At 52.7% G+C, this 17577-nt stretch overlaps 1 protein-coding gene across 2 annotated transcripts in view; it reads right to left on the reverse strand.

Annotated features, from left to right (window-relative positions):
* Positions 1-17577, reverse strand: part of ENTREP2 (endosomal transmembrane epsin interactor 2) — a 446783-nt gene that overhangs the window by 2786 nt on the left and 426420 nt on the right. For both annotated transcript variants that reach the window (XM_044388362.2, XM_026510327.3), the window contains 5 exons: positions 16022-16182; positions 15283-15418; positions 7534-7609; positions 1664-1870; positions 26-100 (listed from right to left, as the gene is read on the reverse strand). In XM_044388362.2, the coding sequence (XP_044244297.1) occupies positions 26-100; positions 1664-1870; positions 7534-7609; positions 15283-15418; positions 16022-16182 (655 nt within the window). The remainder of the gene's footprint in view (positions 1-25; positions 101-1663; positions 1871-7533; positions 7610-15282; positions 15419-16021; positions 16183-17577) is intronic.

Raw genomic sequence — 17577 nt, forward strand, 5'->3', positions numbered from 1 at the left:
GTGCTTTAGAAAAGGAGGGTCTCACCGGTCCCTGGAGCAGCCCTGGACAGTCCTGCTTCCAGGTCCCGGCTGCAGGATGGGGTGTGTGAAGAGGCACTGCCTTAATCAGAGAGAGAATTCAGTTAGCACGTGGCAGGGGAAAGGGGTTTCTGATGACAGGATTCTCACCCTCCCGTGGTTGACGACTGTGTTCGATGCCAGACCAGCAGAGGGAGGCTCTTGCACTCGCGTGAAGCCATGTGCAGGTCGGACAGCAGCAGTCCCACAGCTGGTGCCCCCACGGGGCAGGTGGCATCCCCAGGGCCCCGAGCAACCCCAGTGCCCTTCGTCAGAGGGCCCATCCGCACCCGAGGGTCCCCAGAGACCCCGAGGAGGCACACGCTTTTGACACGCGGAACAGTAGCTGTCTTGTCTGGCTGAGGAGACACGGCGTGGTCTGCGGCCACAGGGTGTATGGGGTCATGGAGAACTCCCTGTGACAACTTGTGATCAAACCACCGCTTCTCCTCAGCCCCACCCCCAAAATGTCACAGTTTGCAGAGCCCGAATTTCCCTGCAGGGAGGATAAGCCAGAGGAAGCCATCGGGGCCACAGAGCAGACACTCCAGGCGCATGGGATCGTCCCCCAGACGTGAACGGGTAACAGCCCTCACGGGGAGGAGACAAGGGCTGAGTCTGGAATACTCCGGCACGGGGCTGGGGAGGTGGGGGGAGGAGGTCTGACGGAGTCCTGTCTCATGAGCGGGCAGCCGAATGTGGGAGGGGAGGGCAGCGAGACAGAGGGATGCAGGCCAAGGAGGCTTCGGGGCAAATCTGGCATTTCCAGCAGGAGGGCCCTTGTAGGCAATGACCTTGACGGGTTCCTGGTTCCTTTCAGGAATACAGTTCTCCTGGGGCACGGATCCTGTCTATTTGGGGTTCAGCCGGACAAGACCACTGAGTCCAGGCACCAAGCGGGCCTTTTCAGGGCTCTTTCGGTTCCAGTGCACGGAGTCTGCACCGATGGCCCTGCAGCCATAAGTCCCACCCGACTTTACCGGCAAAAACACTGCCATCCTCCCCCTCTAAACGAGCACCGTGGAAGGAAGTGTGGGCTCTCCGGCTTCAGGGGGCACCAGGCACCCTGGGGGGCTGGCATGAAATGAAATGCAAATCCTGGGCTGCTGGGCACAGGAACTCTGATGCCACGTCCGACAGCCCAGGGAGGGCGCTGCCCCTCAGTCACATGGGCGATCGTGACCCAAGCTCCAGGCCACACAGGGAGTGCTGCCAAGGGGCCCAAAGAGCCACCAAGGCCGATGGATGGATACAGCCTGTGGCCACCTGCCTGACCTGAGTCCCCACCGGGGCCCCAGAGCTGGTAGGTAACCGGCAGGCTAATGTTAGGGGCTAGCCGACCCTGGGTGGGCTCTCATCACGCCAAACCTTCCATCCCTTCTCCCCTGACGCCCCAGCCAGAAAGTAGAAAGCCTGGTGGGTGCACAGCAGGGGCCCCTAACTGTCCACCCCTCCCCAGGGCCCTCGGGCACTAAGGCCACATTGCCAAAGTGGCCCCTGAGCAGGTCCCAGGGCCTGGCCTCGACTCTCAGCTCACGGAGGCCTGCAGTGTCCAGGGCAGAGCAGGGCACACGCTGGGGACGCAGCAGGGCTGGACCAGTCATACCTGCCACACCGGAGGAGCATGAAGTGGGGTCGCTGGTGGAGCGGGCCACACGTCTGGGACCTGGCATCGCCCAAGTGCCCTGGTTAGGGCCCTCCGGGGACTCGAGGTCAGGTGGCAGGGGCTGCGAGGCACCCGCAGGGCCTTCAGGGCTCAGGCCTGGTGCAGTGGCGCCCTCGGATGCCAGGAGGCTCGAGCTATCTGCGGGCTCTGCAAGGCAAGAACACAGTGTTAGGCTGGCGCTGGGCCGCTGCAGAGCCACCCACGACGGGCCCCGCACATGCCCACGCTCCTGTTGGAGCTGAGAGTGAAAGTCTCGGCCTCCTGGAGCCCTCTCAGGGGGCCCGAGTCGTCTGCCCTTCAACACCCCCTCTAGACCAACCTGTAATCCCGAGGGTGTGGGAACACGGAGCAGGTTTACAAGAGCTCTATGGTGCGGGAAGGTTTGGGTGGACACCAGATGATCTCCCAAAAATCATTCCAGGAGGGGATGGGGTGCGGGGCACTTACACTCTCCACACTCCACAAGAGACATAAAGTCAGGAACCAGCCCCGTCTCGCATCCAGGGCCTGCGTTGGGGGTCTGAAGTCCAGGAAGGGGGGGCGGTCACAGAATGCTCGAGGCACACAGCCCAAGCAGAGAAAGGCAGGGCTCAGATGGGCAAGAGGGCATCCTAGCCGGGTCCTCCTGGGCCCAAGAACCTGCCTGCCATGCACACGGTACAGTCCAGGGCCTGGGGTGCAAGCCCTGCCCTGGGTAGGCAGGGGCGGGAAACCGCCCAGGGAGGCCTGCTTGGTTCTCAAAACGTGGGTCAGGCCAGCAGTGTCATTGCCCAGGAATGTGTCAGCATTCAGACCCACTGCCTCAGAAACTCGGGGGTGGGCCCAGCTATTGGGGTTTGAACAAGCCCCCGGGGGATTCTGATGTCTCCCCCACCCCCAACCAAATGCACGATCCATTGCTCTATCCCTGTGATGCTGGTCAGGTCCCGCTCCAGCCCAGGACCGCTCCAACCACTCCAAGGCTGGCCCCCGGAGGGACCGGATCAGAATCTGTCTTAATAAGATTGCAGGGACCTATGCGCACATTATTAATGCTTGAAAAGCACTGCTCTCTCCGCTCTTTTATCCCATTACCAGACAACGTCAGAGCTGTCTTCCATGAGGCTCCTCACCCAGCAGGGGCAGAATTTTGAGGTGAGCGGCCCACCCGGGGGGCCGTTTGTAAGAATCACGGCAGCCTGAACAACTCCGGGGTGGGAAGCTTTGGGGTCTGTCCCTCTCATCCCTCTCCATGGGTCCCGTGGGAGGCCTAGGCCCAGGGGTTTATAGGTGACCTCCCACTTAATCCTCACGGCTCTCCCAGGCTACCAGGAAACGCGGCTGAGAGTCCTCAGGGGAAGAGGGTCACGAGGCCACAAGTGGCAGAGCCGGTTGGAAGCAGCCCACTTCTAGAGCACTCCCGCTTCACCAGCCCTCCACTGTCTACCTCTGCCCTCTCCATAGATGCTTTGAGACAATTAGCAGTCCATCTGGAAAAAGAGAAGGATGAACTGAACTTCACAAATCAGAGCAAAAAAAAAAAAATTCTTAGGGTGATTAATCTTTTTTTTTTTTTTTTAAGAGGTGGGGAGGCGTGGGGAGGGGCAGAGGGAGAGGTAGAGAGAATCTCAAGTAGGCTCCACACTCAGTGCACAGCTCAACTGGGGGCTCTGTCTCCTGCCCCTAGATCATGACCTGAGCCGAAATTGAGAGTCGGACATTCAACCAAATAAGCCACCCAGATGCCCCAGTCCTTTTCTTTTTTTATTAGAAGAATAGTCATTGAAAATATGGAAGAATAAATCTACAACCTTGAAGTGAAGACAGACTTTGTAAACGTGATAGACACCGGAAAGGAGAAGCCTGATAAATCTGACAAGAAAAATCGTGAAATGAAACTGCACTACTGGGTATCTACCCCAAAGATACACACGTAGTGAAGAGAAGGGCCATATGCACCCCAATGTTCATAGCAGCATTATCCACAATAGCTAAATCGTGGAAGGAGCCGAGATGCCCTTCAACAGATGACTGGATTAAGAAGTTGTAGTCCATATATACAATGGAATATCACTCAGCTATCAAAAAGAACGAGTTCTCAACATTTGCTGCAACATGGACGGCACTGGAGGAGATAATGCTAAGTGAAATAAGTCAAGCAGAGAAAGACAATTATCATATGATTTCTCTCATCTATGGAACATAAGAACTAGGAAGATCGGTAGGGGAAGAAAGGGATAAAGAAAGGGGGGGTAATCAGAAGGGGGAATGAAGCATGAGAGACTATGGACTCTGAGAAACAAACTGAGGGCTTCAGAGGGGAGGGGCGTGGGGGAATGGGACAGGCTGGTGATGGGTAGTAAGGAGGGCATGTATTGCATGGTGCACTGGGTGTTACACGCAAGTAATGAATCATCGAACTTTACATCAGAAACCAGGGATGTACTGTATGGTGACTAACATAATATAATAAAAAATATTATTAATAAAAAAGAAAAATCGTGAAACTTGTGTGCAAAAGGCATCATTAACAGGGAGGAAGCAGAGCACAAACAGGAAAAGCATCCCTGCCGTGAACAGCAAAAGGGAGAAAATGTCCTATTTAACAAATATTTTTCTTATAAATCTACAAAAAACCAAACAAACCACAAAACACTGCAAAAAAGTGGACCCCAAACTGACCTACAAGTGGGTAACAAACATGTACAAAGTGCTCACAATCTTGTGAGTGTGTGCTTCACGGGCAGGGGGCCAAAGCTCGGCAGGAGCGAAGACGTCTTGGGTACGGACGCTGGCGGTAAAACCCTTCCAGAATGCCACGTGGCCAACACGTCCGAACCTAAATACCCCTTTCCTTGGACTCCGCAATTTCACTCATAGGAATTGATTCGAAGGGAATGAGTGGGCAAGCACTCAAAGTTGAATCTATCCATGTAGAAAAGAAACACTTGCCCGTATCCTTAGAAAACCTCAACCAGCAAGTGAAATTATTAACTGTATCAAAATCACACAGCGGCATAGTAAAATTATTCTGAATCTTCTTCATTCTTGCTGATTCCTCTTAATCTGTTTTCCTCTTTTTTATAGCTTTCTTGAGGTGTAATGGCCACACCAAACCCTGCACATTTTTAATCTATACCATTTGATGAGATTGGACATAAGCATATATCCTCGATCCCAACTTTCTTCATGTCAGCGCTAATCCAATGGCTGAGTTCCTCAGGGAGATAGAGTCACAGAGAGAGAACTGTGACTTAGCTCCGAACAGCTCTCATTAACGGACACTTACGGAGTTAGGGTAACACGACAGGGAAAGCTCCGAGCCCAAGACATTTTTGTACCCCCTCACCAGCTTGTGTTGTGAGCCTGTTTACACAGCACTAATCATCCTAATGGACTTCCAGCTTCTCACCTGATGGATCATAAGCATTTTTCCTAATTAATGTATGATGATATATTTACCATATGTATCATATTTTCCTTGACTCTTATCAATGCACGTCACTGTCCCTGTAAGTTTTTACTATTATGAAAAATGTAAGTTATCTTCAGAATGCTTACGGTTTTCTTTTCTTTTTTTGCATTACTCCCCTAGGGCGGTTCCAGAAGTGTGATCACCACATCTAACGGCATAAACAGTTTTATGGCTCTTTATCAAGATGCTTTGCCAAAGGGGTGGGTTGATTTACAAGCTGCCAGTCAGGGCTGGGTGGAGCAGCTTCCCTCTGGCCTTGCCAGCCTCCGGTAATGTCCTCATTACTATTTTATTTCAATAAGTGAAAAACAATACCAGCATCTACCCCCTTCCGGGCACCCCCACCCCCCAAAATTCTGGAGCTCATACGTGAGTCCAACAAGGTTGCAGGATACCGGATGGACACACAAGAATGAATCGCAGCCGTACCGCCGTCGGTCACGTGCGTTGACGAGTGTGCAGAAACCCCAAATAAAAACACAACGCCATTTACAGCTGCTCCAAAGAAAATGAAACTCCCAAGTATACACTTGACAAAACATGCTCAGGATCTGTGTTCTGAAAATGATGAAATGCTGAAGCAAGCAATCAAAGATCCAAAGCCACGGAGAGGCAGCCGTACTAGAAGCCTCAGACGTGCAAACCTAGCGGTTCCACCCAAGTTGTTCTGCAGGCTTCATGCCATTCCTGGTCAAGTCCCAGCTCGGGTTTTTGCGGACACGGACACGGGGGTTCTAAGAGGGAGTGGAAGTGCGCAGGCCGTAGAGCAGCTAGAACAATCCTGACGAAGAAGGGCAGCGTGGAGGTGCGGCTGGCCGATGGGAAGGCTTAGCACAGAGCGACCAGTCGTCAGAGCGGAGGGGCTGACACAGAAGAATGGAGCAGAACACGGGGCCTGGAAATAGCCCCGCGCCGTTATGCCCAGCTGACTTTTGACAAAGGTGCACAAGCAACAAATGATCTGGACAGCTGGACACGCATAGGCCAAAAAATGACATGGACCTCAACCTCACCTCCAGAAATTACCTGGCGGGAGACATCTTTTCTAAAGTGAAACCTGCTTGGCCTGCTGTCCCATGAGTGTGTCTGTCCATTCTCCATATAATCCCGCCCACCTCCAGGCCTGGGCCCTCTGCCAGGAGTCAGTGTTGGAAGCAGCCCCGAGCTTCCCAGTTGAGCCCGGTTAACTGTCCGGATGCTGGGCAGTCAGGAAGGCCCCTCCTGGATGAATTCCTGACTCCTCTGTCCATCTCTACCTGCCCTGGGCTCCCGGAGCCACCAGGCCGCTTGGCCTCGCTGACCTTGCTTCCCTCCAGAACTTACATTTTTGGGAGTGATGTGGCTGGAATGGGGAGAGGGGGCCCCATCAGCCCAAAGTGCATGCTGGACTGATCACACCAGCACAGTGTGATCACCCGTGGTGGGGACTGAGACACGCTGTGCCCTGCAGTCGTCTCTGGGAAGGCCACAGGGTACCACCTCTTAGACACAGCATTCAATGGCTGCTGGGGGCCACCAAGTGAAGGACAAGGTCACTGCCAAATCCTAGACCAGCAGAGACCAGGCTCCTACAACCCCGAGGCATCTTCGAAGGATGGCCCCTTCTTATTCCTTAGAGGTTAACTAGAGTTGGGGCCGAGGGCAGACAGCCCTGGGACTGTAATGGTGGTCTTTCTGGGACCCTTAGTTATCTCACATGAGTTAGCTGACTTCCGTCTCTGAATAAACCCACCCACATGAGCCCACCCGAGGACCCAGCCCCTGCCCATTTGCTCCCTCTGCTACTAGGGGTTGTCTGCTTTCCTGACACCTCAGACGACCTCTCTGCCTCTGGCTTCGTACAGGGCTCCCACCCCCGTCTGGGAGGAGACCTTCCACATTCTTCCTTCGATGTCCATCAGGATACAACTTCCAGTGTCCTTCCCCCTGCCTCTCCCGCCAAAGCCAGTGGGCATAGGGGTCCAGGCCTGGCTCCCTCCCAAGGGAAAAGCCCAGTAGACATGGAACTTGCTATCATTTTAGCTCTAGAAAAGCCACCCGAGATCAAGTCAAGCGTCTCTTCAAACCCATACCCCTCAAGAGGAGGAGAAAGGGCGCTGGGGGGGGAGGGGGCAAGTCCCCCAAGAGAAAGCACGAGGGCCCCCAGGTGTACTGACTCACCACCCCATGCTGTTAAGGGAGGAGCTCAAGAACGTATATGGAACTGACCAGCAAAGGCTGTAGCAAATTCCATCCCCTTAAAGAGCAAGCAGGGCAGCGAGGGCAGTAGCAAGGAGGAGGAGAGAAAGGAACAGGAGGAGGAAAGGTGCTTTGAAAAATAGAAACTTATTTCAAATGCTGAAAGGGGCGAGATTACCTTGTGTGCTGAAGCCAGCCGTGGTGTCTGGGTCCCCAGGGCTGGACTCGGTCACCTGCGGATCCACACGCATAAGCTACGGTGAGAAATGAAGCATCAGATGGGTCATCTGTAGTTTGGAGGGGACATCACGACAGGCTCCAGAAATTGTCACTGCCAAGGCCAAAGCCCATCTCTCTGACCTCTGAAAACAGAGTGCCCAGTGCTCCCCAAGAACCCACCGGGGCCAGGTGCTGGCCACCCCGAACCCACTCACCTTCCACTTCCGGGGGCACTGTTGGGGGCCGACAAAGGCCACACGGGCTCCTTCAGAGTCACTGTAGGAGGTGGGAGAGCCCCTGGCCTCACTTCTAATGCCCTCCCCCCAACCGCTCTCCTCCCTGCTTCCACAGCAGGAAGAATAAAGCCACGGGTGATAGACAGTCATGAGACCTGTAATGCGTTGGGCCAGCATAGCTTGGACCCAGGTGGACATTTAAGAAACAATCTCGGCCTCCCTGAGCTCCCAGGCTCCCCCAGGGCTTCCATTTGCTCCTCCTCCCTTTTGCCTTCTGCAGATGCAATCACGAAGTTGCTCCCAAGCCCGCTATCCCTGCCTGAGCGCGAGCTCAGAGTCCGCAACCAGAGGGCCGTGTGCTTGGCTGAATGTGGGCCCCGTGACTCCGCGCACACTGTCCCGACCTGGTGGCGGGGGTGGCCGTGAAGACTGCATCGTGTTTGGAAGTCATCATGCTCTTGCAGATTTCTTCTTGAATGGATCATTCTGCCCAGAGAGGTCTTTGGGAGTATGGGGGGGGGGGGCGGAGGGGGCAGGGGAAAGACCAGACCTCCTCTGCTGGGTGGGGATGGGGCACCTCTGCTCTCCTGCCCTGTCTTCGCCTGCCCCATCCTCTGCTCGCACACTTGGTTCCCACTCGGGTGACCACATCCATTCCATTGCTCCTTTTAGGGGATAATGGCCCCACACAGACCATGTGCCTGACTGTCATGAACACCATACACGTGTGCCCCTGTGCTATCTCCGAAAGCGATTTCGGAATCCTTGTGCTATTTCAGAATTGCTTTGGGGACCTGCTTGCAAATAATGAGCTCTGGGGGAGGACCGGGAAGGTGAGGCGGGCCCCTGCGGCTTGGTCGGATTCCAGCTCAGGTAATTACATTCTTGCCTCCCTTGTCTCCTGCCACTTCAATCAGACAGCTGAGAGGCTCCGTCTCCTCTTTCCACCAGGCTGGAGCTGTGGCAGGTGCTGGGCTGCAGCCCTCCCACCGACACAAAGTGGGGGAAGTGTGCCCCTGGCAGGGACCCCGACAGGGTTTGGGGGGCAAGAACGGCACCTGCGGCCAAGACCCAGAGCCCCCTAACCGTTCCCTTTGATCCCACTTATGCGTAGTACCGCACACGCTACGTTCCTTCCCCAGCGCAGCCCGTTCTGCTGGGGAGGGAACCGGGGGAGGGAGAGTCCCATGGCCACCAACGCTCACTCGCTTTTTCCCTGACGTCGCTATCTGCCTACAACCCATGCTGGAAATCTCTGTCGAGAATATTCTGCTAAATCACACAAAAAAGAACAACACCCTCAAGGTTCATTCCCTTCTAATACTCTTCCTGACCCTTTAAACTTTTTATTTATTTATTTATTTATTTATTTATTTATTTATTTATTTATATTTTGCAGGCATGGGTGGCCACTTGGACACTCGAGGCCTGAAGAAGAGCTTCTGGTAATAAAGAAATATAAATAAAACAAGAGAAATAAAAGGCACAGTGGGACAAGGTCAGGAGGAAATTGGATTCATTTCATATTTCGCAGCAGCGGCACTGGCTCCTGGTCAAATCTGGTTTTGAGAACAGACAGCTCCTGGCAGCCTATCTATCACATCTCGCAAGCGGGGTGTCAAGGGTTTAATTTGAATTTGGCCTTCCCTGATGGCCAAGGCCACCTCGCCACCCGAAAGCTGGGGAGGGAATAGCTGTGAGGTTCACACGGCATTTTCGATTAAATATAAAGGCAGCAGAGAAGGGGGGAGAAGACATATATTTATGGCACGGAATTTAAGTTGAAATTTGAGTTTAGCAATAAAGGTTTATGACAGCTCTTGCAGGAGAGGGCCGCTGAGAGGTGAGGCTGTGCGTATCGCTTCGCGGGGGACAGTCGGAGGCTGAGTTTACTTATTCCCAGACACATTATATTGACCAGTTGTTGTAATTAAAAAGTCCACTGGGGGCGCCTGGGTGGCTCAGCTGGTTAAGCGTCTGACTCTTGACTTCGGCTCAGGTTATGATCTCAGGGTTGTGAGTTCAAGCCCCACCTCGGGCTCCACACTGGGCATGACGCCTGCTTGAGATTCTGCCTCCCTCTCCCTCACTCCCCTGCTCACATGTGTGCACGCGCTCTCTCTCTCTCAAAAAGCAAAAATGAAAATAAAAAAGTCAGTTGGCATTGGGCAAATAGCTGAATCTCCTCGTCGCCTTTTAGGAAGCTCTGTGGCTAAGACACGCGCATGAAAAGTCTGCCCTATTTCTGCAGTCAATTTCCCATTCCTGGGTTGGGTCAACCAGTGTGCACCAGATTTATACCAGATTGTCTTTGGGGGTGATTGTCTGCAATCACAGAAAATGTGAATTGAGATCTTAGCCTAGTGTCCCAAGGAAATCTTTGAAGAGGCTTTGCTTTCCAGATTTTTAAATGTAAAGGTGATTTCATTTGAAACTGTAAATTCTAACCTTTAGGACTGGTGGTCGGCTGCACCTCTTGCCCTGTCCACTGCCTGTCTCACAGATTTCTAGTCTCCTACCTCAGGTTTCCCTCCCGCCTGCCAGATGGCCACCAAATGAAAATTCCTGAGGCCCCGCTGGATCATGTCAACTCCAAATGCCAAACTGTTGGTTCTGCGAGGAGGGGATTCTGCTCAGCTCACGGCTCCGCATCCCACAGAACACAGCACAGTCTTCTGTGGTCTCTGGAACGTAAGCCTGTCATCCGCATGGAAGTTCAAACTGGCAAATTCTCGGGAACTTTCCTGCTATAGAAAGGAGTGCACCCCTTCGGACCCTGCCCCACAGTTGTGGTCTCGAGCTATGGGAAAGAGAAGGGCATTGCAAAGGAGGTCTCCAATCTGGGAGAGTGAGCGCGTCAACGTGAATGTGATCGGTCAAGGGGTGCTTTTCCTTCCTGCATTAAAAATCTCCCCAAACGAGCGGCCTCCTGCCCTGGTACAGAGCCCGCACAACATATACTGTGCTTTTCCGTCAGTCCATCTTCCTCCTTTATCCGGATGAGCCCTGATAGGCAATTTACATGCCATTTGTCCACAAGGGAAGTAATTAACCTCCCCCTCTCCCTGGGAGAAAGGATGGCTCTGTAAAGGGGGGCAGCTCCTCGCTGTCGGCAGGTGGGAGGGCCGCCCCAGGGGAGGGGGCAGCTGGCCAGCACAGACTTCCCTCTGTGAACGGGAATGGGTTTCATTGACTTTCAGCCTCCCAGGGGTGTCTGTGGGATTGAAAAGTGCTGTCAGACCATGGGGTCAAAGAGAATGGGCCCAGCAAGGCGCAGGCTTCCCCTGGAAGGGAGAACAGCAGTGGCCCCTTAATCACCAGCTCCCCCCAACCCCAGAGGGGCTGGCCCAGAGAAAGGCCAGGCGGACCCACACTTCTTCCGCAGATCATATCTGTGGAGACCCTTGTAAGCTGGCCGTTTCTGAGCCAACGCAATATGAGACGGGTCTTCCTTTGCCCTGAGGATTTTATCATCAAAATGATGTGAAAAAAATCTCCATTTAGAAAATTCTCAATCATTTTGGAGAACAGTGTCCTATTAGAACCAACATTATCCTCCCACATACAGACGGTCCCCTACGTAGGATGGCTTGACTTAGGATTTTTCAACTTCACGATGGTGCAAAAGCGATAGGCCTTCAGGAGAAAGAAACTGTAGTTTGAATTTTTGCTGTTGATTTTTTTTCTCCAGGCTAGCAACAGGTGGTACTCCCATGCTGCTGGGCGGGGTGGGGGGGTGGGGGGGTGGTGAGGGCAATAGGCCACCAGGGCCAACAACCGGCACAATTCGCAACTATTCTGCACCCACATAGCCATCTGTTCTTCACTTCCAGTACAGTGTCCAAGAGATTACCAGATAGTCAGCACTTCCTTAGCAAACAGGCTTTGTGTGTGATGGTTATGTCCAACTGTGGGCTAATGTTAGTGTTCTGAGCACATTTTAGGCGGGCTGGGCTAAGCTATGCTGGTCGGTAGGTTAGGGGTATTAAGGATATTTTCAAATTACGAGGGGTTTCTCAAGTAGTAACCCCATTATAAGTCGAGGAAGATCTGTATTCCACACTCCAGAAGAAAAGACTAAACCAGCGATGGAACACTCATCAGTATCCTTCTAGTGAGCAAGCGTGGGGTGGTGCGTCAAATGTCACACCCAAATCCAGAGGCCACTTTCTAGCATCCAGGTCCTTGATAGGCTGGAGGGAGGCGTTCCCCATTTCTATCATCAGGACTGTGCTGTTGGGGAGTTCTTGCCATCAGGATTGAGAAGCAAAGGGCTCTAGAAGTCCTGTTGCTCTCCACAGGGTAGCGGACGCAGAAGCACTCATCCTGTCATGACATTCTCTCTTCTGGAAATGGGACTGACGGCTCACAGAACGGAGGACAGAGAGGCAGGCCAGAGCTGGTCCCCAGCATGGAGCTGGATTTCTGTGATGGCAATTAGCAGCAGGTGGAGGGGTGAAAGCAGAGCTCCCTCTATCTTCTGCGCAAGGCAGTCCTGGAGAATTGCACACCTCTGGGCTTGCTGGGGTCTCTGGGCCCATGTACTGCCCTGCCTGGTGCCCCTGCTGGTTACAGGGCAGAGCTGACCATCTGAGGCTGGGTCAGCCTGCCTTTATGGACTTCCCTCTCAGACCCTGGTTCAGCTGCTCCCACCCTCCCACCCCCACCCCAGGCCCTTCCACAGCCCCTTGGGAAACCCTTAAGCCCCAGGCGCACAGTCCTTCTAACTACCTCCTATCTTTTCTCTTGGCCAAGCATCTGACAAGAGTGATCGCTCCAGTTTCCAGTGCGTCTCCAGAACAGCAGCACAGCAGGGGAAGCTGGAGCTTAGGTAGGAATGCAAATTCTCAGCAGGATCCCCCCTCCCCAGCTACTGACTCAGAAGCTCTGGGGGTGGGCTCAGCCACCTGTATTTGACTGACAAGCCTGGGATGCCCCCTGGAGTCCAAAAACTACTGGCTCACACCCCTGCTACACCTCCTCATGTCCCATCCCCTCCTCTAGCCCATGCCAGCACTACCCCACTGCCCCTTGTAGCCGCTCCTGCCAAGGTCACCAGCAGTCTCTGGATGGTGAGCCTGGGGGACCAGGGTCAGCCCTTCACAGCCTCTGGGCAGCACTTGGCCCATCTCTTCCTTCCTGAACCACTGTGTCTGTTGAGTCTTGGCCCTCTAGGAGCCCCTTTGTCCTCTGCTCTGCAGCCCGTCCTGTTCCTCTAGTACCCCAAAGTATTGCCATTCCGTAGGGACTGCCCAACCCCTCCTGGTTCCCCAGAATATGGTGACCATCTCTGCGGCTAACCCGGATCTCTCCAAGGCTCCAAGCTACAGAACCTATCACCCCGTGGACACTGCGTGGATGTTCTGATGACCTCAGAAGCCACTGAGCTGCCCGAGTAGGTCACCCTCGACCCACGTCATACTCATTTCAGACTCATCCTGAGCGGCCTTCTGTTTTGACGATTTGCACGCTGCGCTGTTCCTTCTTCTGAACCTTGCCACCTGACCCCCACTCAGCTTGAGCCCTCAGCTCACAGAGGCTCCCTGTGAGCTGAGGGCTCACAAACACCCCCAAATATGAATTGGATGCCCCTGCCCAGTACCCTCCAGCAGGGCACGGGGCTCCCCTCAGAGTTCTTATGACTCCCTTCACAGGACACAGTTTCCATTGATAATACTGATTTGAATTATTTTTATCATAAAGAGGAAAATCACTGCAGAAAGGCAGAATTCCCCACTCAGCTTTTTACAGAATTCAAGAGAAATGCAATTATTGTAAGTTTAGAAATACGATTTCACAGTCATGCTTTGCTTCTCCACTAATGGGTCCCACCCCCACCCCAACCCCAGGCAGCTCCCACATGTCTGTTCGTACTGTGGACAGAAAAAAGACCAGGAGATCTTGGCCTGGTCCCTGTCTGCTGTTGGCAGCCTGATGAGCTGGTCCAGGACATTTCAGGGCAAGAGTAGGTGGAGAAGGAAGGCCCAGAGGCTCAGGTGGCCCACACTGTCACCTGCCACCAGAGTGGTCTGGGGCAACCCGAGCAGTCCTGCCCAGGTGACTCTCAAGGAGAATCCTTCTTGCAAAAAATGTGTGGCCAACATCCCACTGGGCACAGAGGTAGGCACGTCTTGCCTTCTCTTCCTGTCCCACACCCGTCTGGCCTGCAGAATGTGATCTCCCTTGTGGATGTGATTGTCTCCAGAGGCTTGTGGAAGCTGACCCTGAACAGCCATTGTGCAAAACCATTTCTCCACCCACAGAGGTCCCTTAGGGCCAGGAGCTCCTCAGTGGGTGGCCAGGAAAAAGATGGGCACTGCCTCCTGGCCTTCTCACCATGTGGACCTGGGATCTCAAAGAGGCAGCGAGGACATCAGACGGTCTGGGCCAGGTCTGAGGCCTATACCCCATCCTGGTAGGTGACTTGGGATGCCTGTCCCGAAGGTTCCATGCTGCTGAGAAGCCCAAAGGTATGTGGGTCCAGATGGGCTCAGGAGAGCATAGCAGTGTCCTTCGGATGCCCATGGTCCTGCTTTTGCCCACTCTCCTTTGCCTGGGGCTCAGGGCCCAGAACTGGCTGCGGCCCCCATTCTTGGCAGGATTTCTCAGCTTCCCTATACGTGCCCCTTCTCTGCTTGACTGATGTGCTCCCCACATGTGCCCCCAGCCCTGTGCCTCCCTGTAGCCTGTCCTGCACTCGGGTGCTGCGAGAACTTTTGAGTATTCACATCTCTCTACTCTGGCTTGTGGCCTTCGATATTCAGGAGTGATAGCTGGGATGACGACGATGATGACGATGATACCATAAAAAGGGCAACTGATGTTTGCTGCATCAGACCTCCTCTGTGTCAAGTGCTGCACTAGATCCATTCCACACATTCCGTTCCATCCTATGTGCTCAGTGCTATCATGATCCCCATTTTACAGACGAGGAAACTGAGGATCCACTAACATATCCCCAGCACATGCCCACTGTGGGTCAGGCACCCCGAGGCTGGGGAGTGCCTGGCTCATCCGGCTCAGAGGAAGCTTGCTACACCTTCCTGGTGGCTCAGGCACTTCCCTGGCCTATGGCTGCCCGGGGCCTCATGCAGGACCAGGGATCCAGGACTGCTCTCTCACCTCCCCAGTAGACAATGACAGAGGCATGTCACTGATGCAGGCCAGAGTCCCCTGGATACTTGGTACACTGCCCAAGCTCTCTCCCTGGGGGTCTTTGCTCATAGCTTTGAACTGTACCAGCTCCTTCTGCACTGTGTCCCTAGACACACCAGCCACGTTCAGCTCAGGTACACCCTAGAGGAGCCACAGGGGAGAAGCACAAACATTGGGATTCAGGCCTAAGGTGGGATCTCTGCAGGTTCTGCTCTCTGAGCCTGCTGCCTCCTCTCCGCAAGACCACAGAGAGAAATACAAATGCAAGGAGTGTGCCTTAGTGCAGGGAACTGGCTTGTCTGGGGCCTGGGTCTCACCTGGCTGGTGGTGGTCGGGCCCACCACGGCCTCGTAGGGCGGGGGGAGCTCAGCGGGGTAGAGCAGGCCAGGACTGTTGATGGCAACATCATACAAAGTGCTGAATGGAGAGGGAGCAAAGTCCAAGTGGAGACCCCTGAAAAGGCAGAACCATCTCATTGTCACTGCTGATGTGGGGGAGGGGAGCCTGAACTGCTGACCTTTCTCTTAAAGGCGATTGAAATATCACTTGTCAGGGTTTCCCCTGGTCAAATACTTATTGTGTTTGTGAAATAAAAGGCTCATTCACTAGGCACTTTTACCTTTTTTTTTGTTTTTAGTTTTTTTCTGGAGAGACTTCGACATTTTCACTAAACTCTATGGCCCCGTCCATTAAAATTAAAATAATCACAGAGCGGATTAAATCTTTAATTACATTTTACAGGTCATGTTAATAACCATAACTCAATAGGAGTTTGCCGTTTCATGAGAACATAATGGAACCGCTCTTGTGGGGCTAGGTTTGCTTTTGTTGTTGCACGGCTGCAATACCAAGAGAAATTGGTCTCTCTAAGCCAACGCTCTATCTCTTCTCACTGTTAACGCTCTGCTCTCTAATCAAACATGTTCTCGTATGTTCACTCTCCACTCCGCTGCCCCACTGAAAACGAGCGTGGCTGTTGCACGTTCCACCTCCCTGACTGCTCCTATCTTCCTGGCATCCATGCTGGTCACCACCACCATCACCAGAAAGACCCACCTGTGGGCCTCGGTGGTGGGCGTGCAGGTGTACTCTGGTGGGTAATAAGGTGGAGGTGGGAGGGGGGGAATGAACTCATCGAAATCCAGGGTCTGGTGGAGCACGGTGCCATGGGGGGTCACGCAGGCTGGGCTGGCGGAATGTACCCTTTGTGGAAGGAACTGGAAAACAGAGAGATTCAGAGTTATTTGGGACATCTTGTGTGGCTTATGTCTAATTAAGCTAATTACACATAAGCTTTAATGATCCACTTGGAACTTATGTAATTTAAACCATCGGACTGTGACGGCGAAACACACACTTCAAGATGATGGCTCCTTGAGGACTGCCTCGCCCCCAAAGCTTCTTTGTTAGGCTTTGTTTCTCACACTGCTACACAGAATGCCTCTGTTCTAAGGAGAAATACAGTTTGGGAAGTCTTTAATTCTATCCCCACCCCTAAATCTTTCTCTTCAGATTATACTACTCAAAGCCTGTGGGTCAAAAGGGTGTTTGACATCCAGCCTTTAAGACAGCACTTCCCAAAGCACATTCATGAAAAAACACCAGACCTTCAAGATGTTCCTCTCCACCTCCCCCCAAATTCCTACAGCAAAACAGATTTGGAAAATGCTACATATTGTACTCCCTTCTTGGAGCCCTGTAACGCATATTAGTATGTTAAAGGTCCCAAGAAGGTCTGCACCAAAAAAAAAAAAAAAAATCTGTTTAACCCATTAATGGAACATTTCTCAAATATTTCATTATGGGTCCCTTTGGACACATAGTATCTACGAATACTTCTCAGTCCTAGGAAATTCATAAACTTTGTAAAACACTGCTCCGAGGGAAAAGAATCATGAGCTCCAGAACATTCTGTGGGACAACCTTAAAACCTAGAGGCTGCTTGAGCAAACTGAGTTCAAATCGCTTAAACAAAAAGAAACCTGCCTCTGCCTAGCTTTCCATTTCTGCCCATAGGAAGCACTGGCCAATAACTTCCCATCCTCTTCTATTTACCCCCCTCCTTTCACAACTAATGAATCATAGAACTTTACATCAAAAACTAGGGATGTGCTGTATGGTGACTAACATAATATAATAAAAAAATATTATTAAAAATCATTTAAAAAAGAAAATAAATTAATTAAAATTAAAAAAAAAATAACTTCCCATCCTCTGGTCACTGCTCCCCAGAGGTTGCCTGTGGTATGGAGATGTCTGAGCCATTGCTCAGTTCTGATCAACACCTCACTGTGATGACTGCAGGTGCAAGAAGACTGTGCTACTGAAGCGCTATGCTCTGGGACATCCCACCGCATGAAGGGTAAGGGATGGGTGGGACAATCGACTGTATACGGCCAAGCAAAGACAGTTACGCTAGTAAACAAGTTCTCCAAGCACTGTGTGGGGACCTGGAGTCTACAAAGGGTTAAAGAAGATGGCATTTGAATGGGTCTGAAGATTGGTAGGACTTCTACAGGTGGGCTTGCAAGAAGGTGCTCCAGGCTCAAGGACAGGTGAGCTAGTGAAAGATGTGTTTAAGAAAAGCAAATTTATATAAGACTCTAGAAGTT

This window comes from Ursus arctos, unplaced genomic scaffold (genome assembly GCF_023065955.2).
Source record: "Ursus arctos isolate Adak ecotype North America unplaced genomic scaffold, UrsArc2.0 scaffold_28, whole genome shotgun sequence".
NCBI lineage: Eukaryota > Metazoa > Chordata > Mammalia > Carnivora > Ursidae > Ursus > Ursus arctos.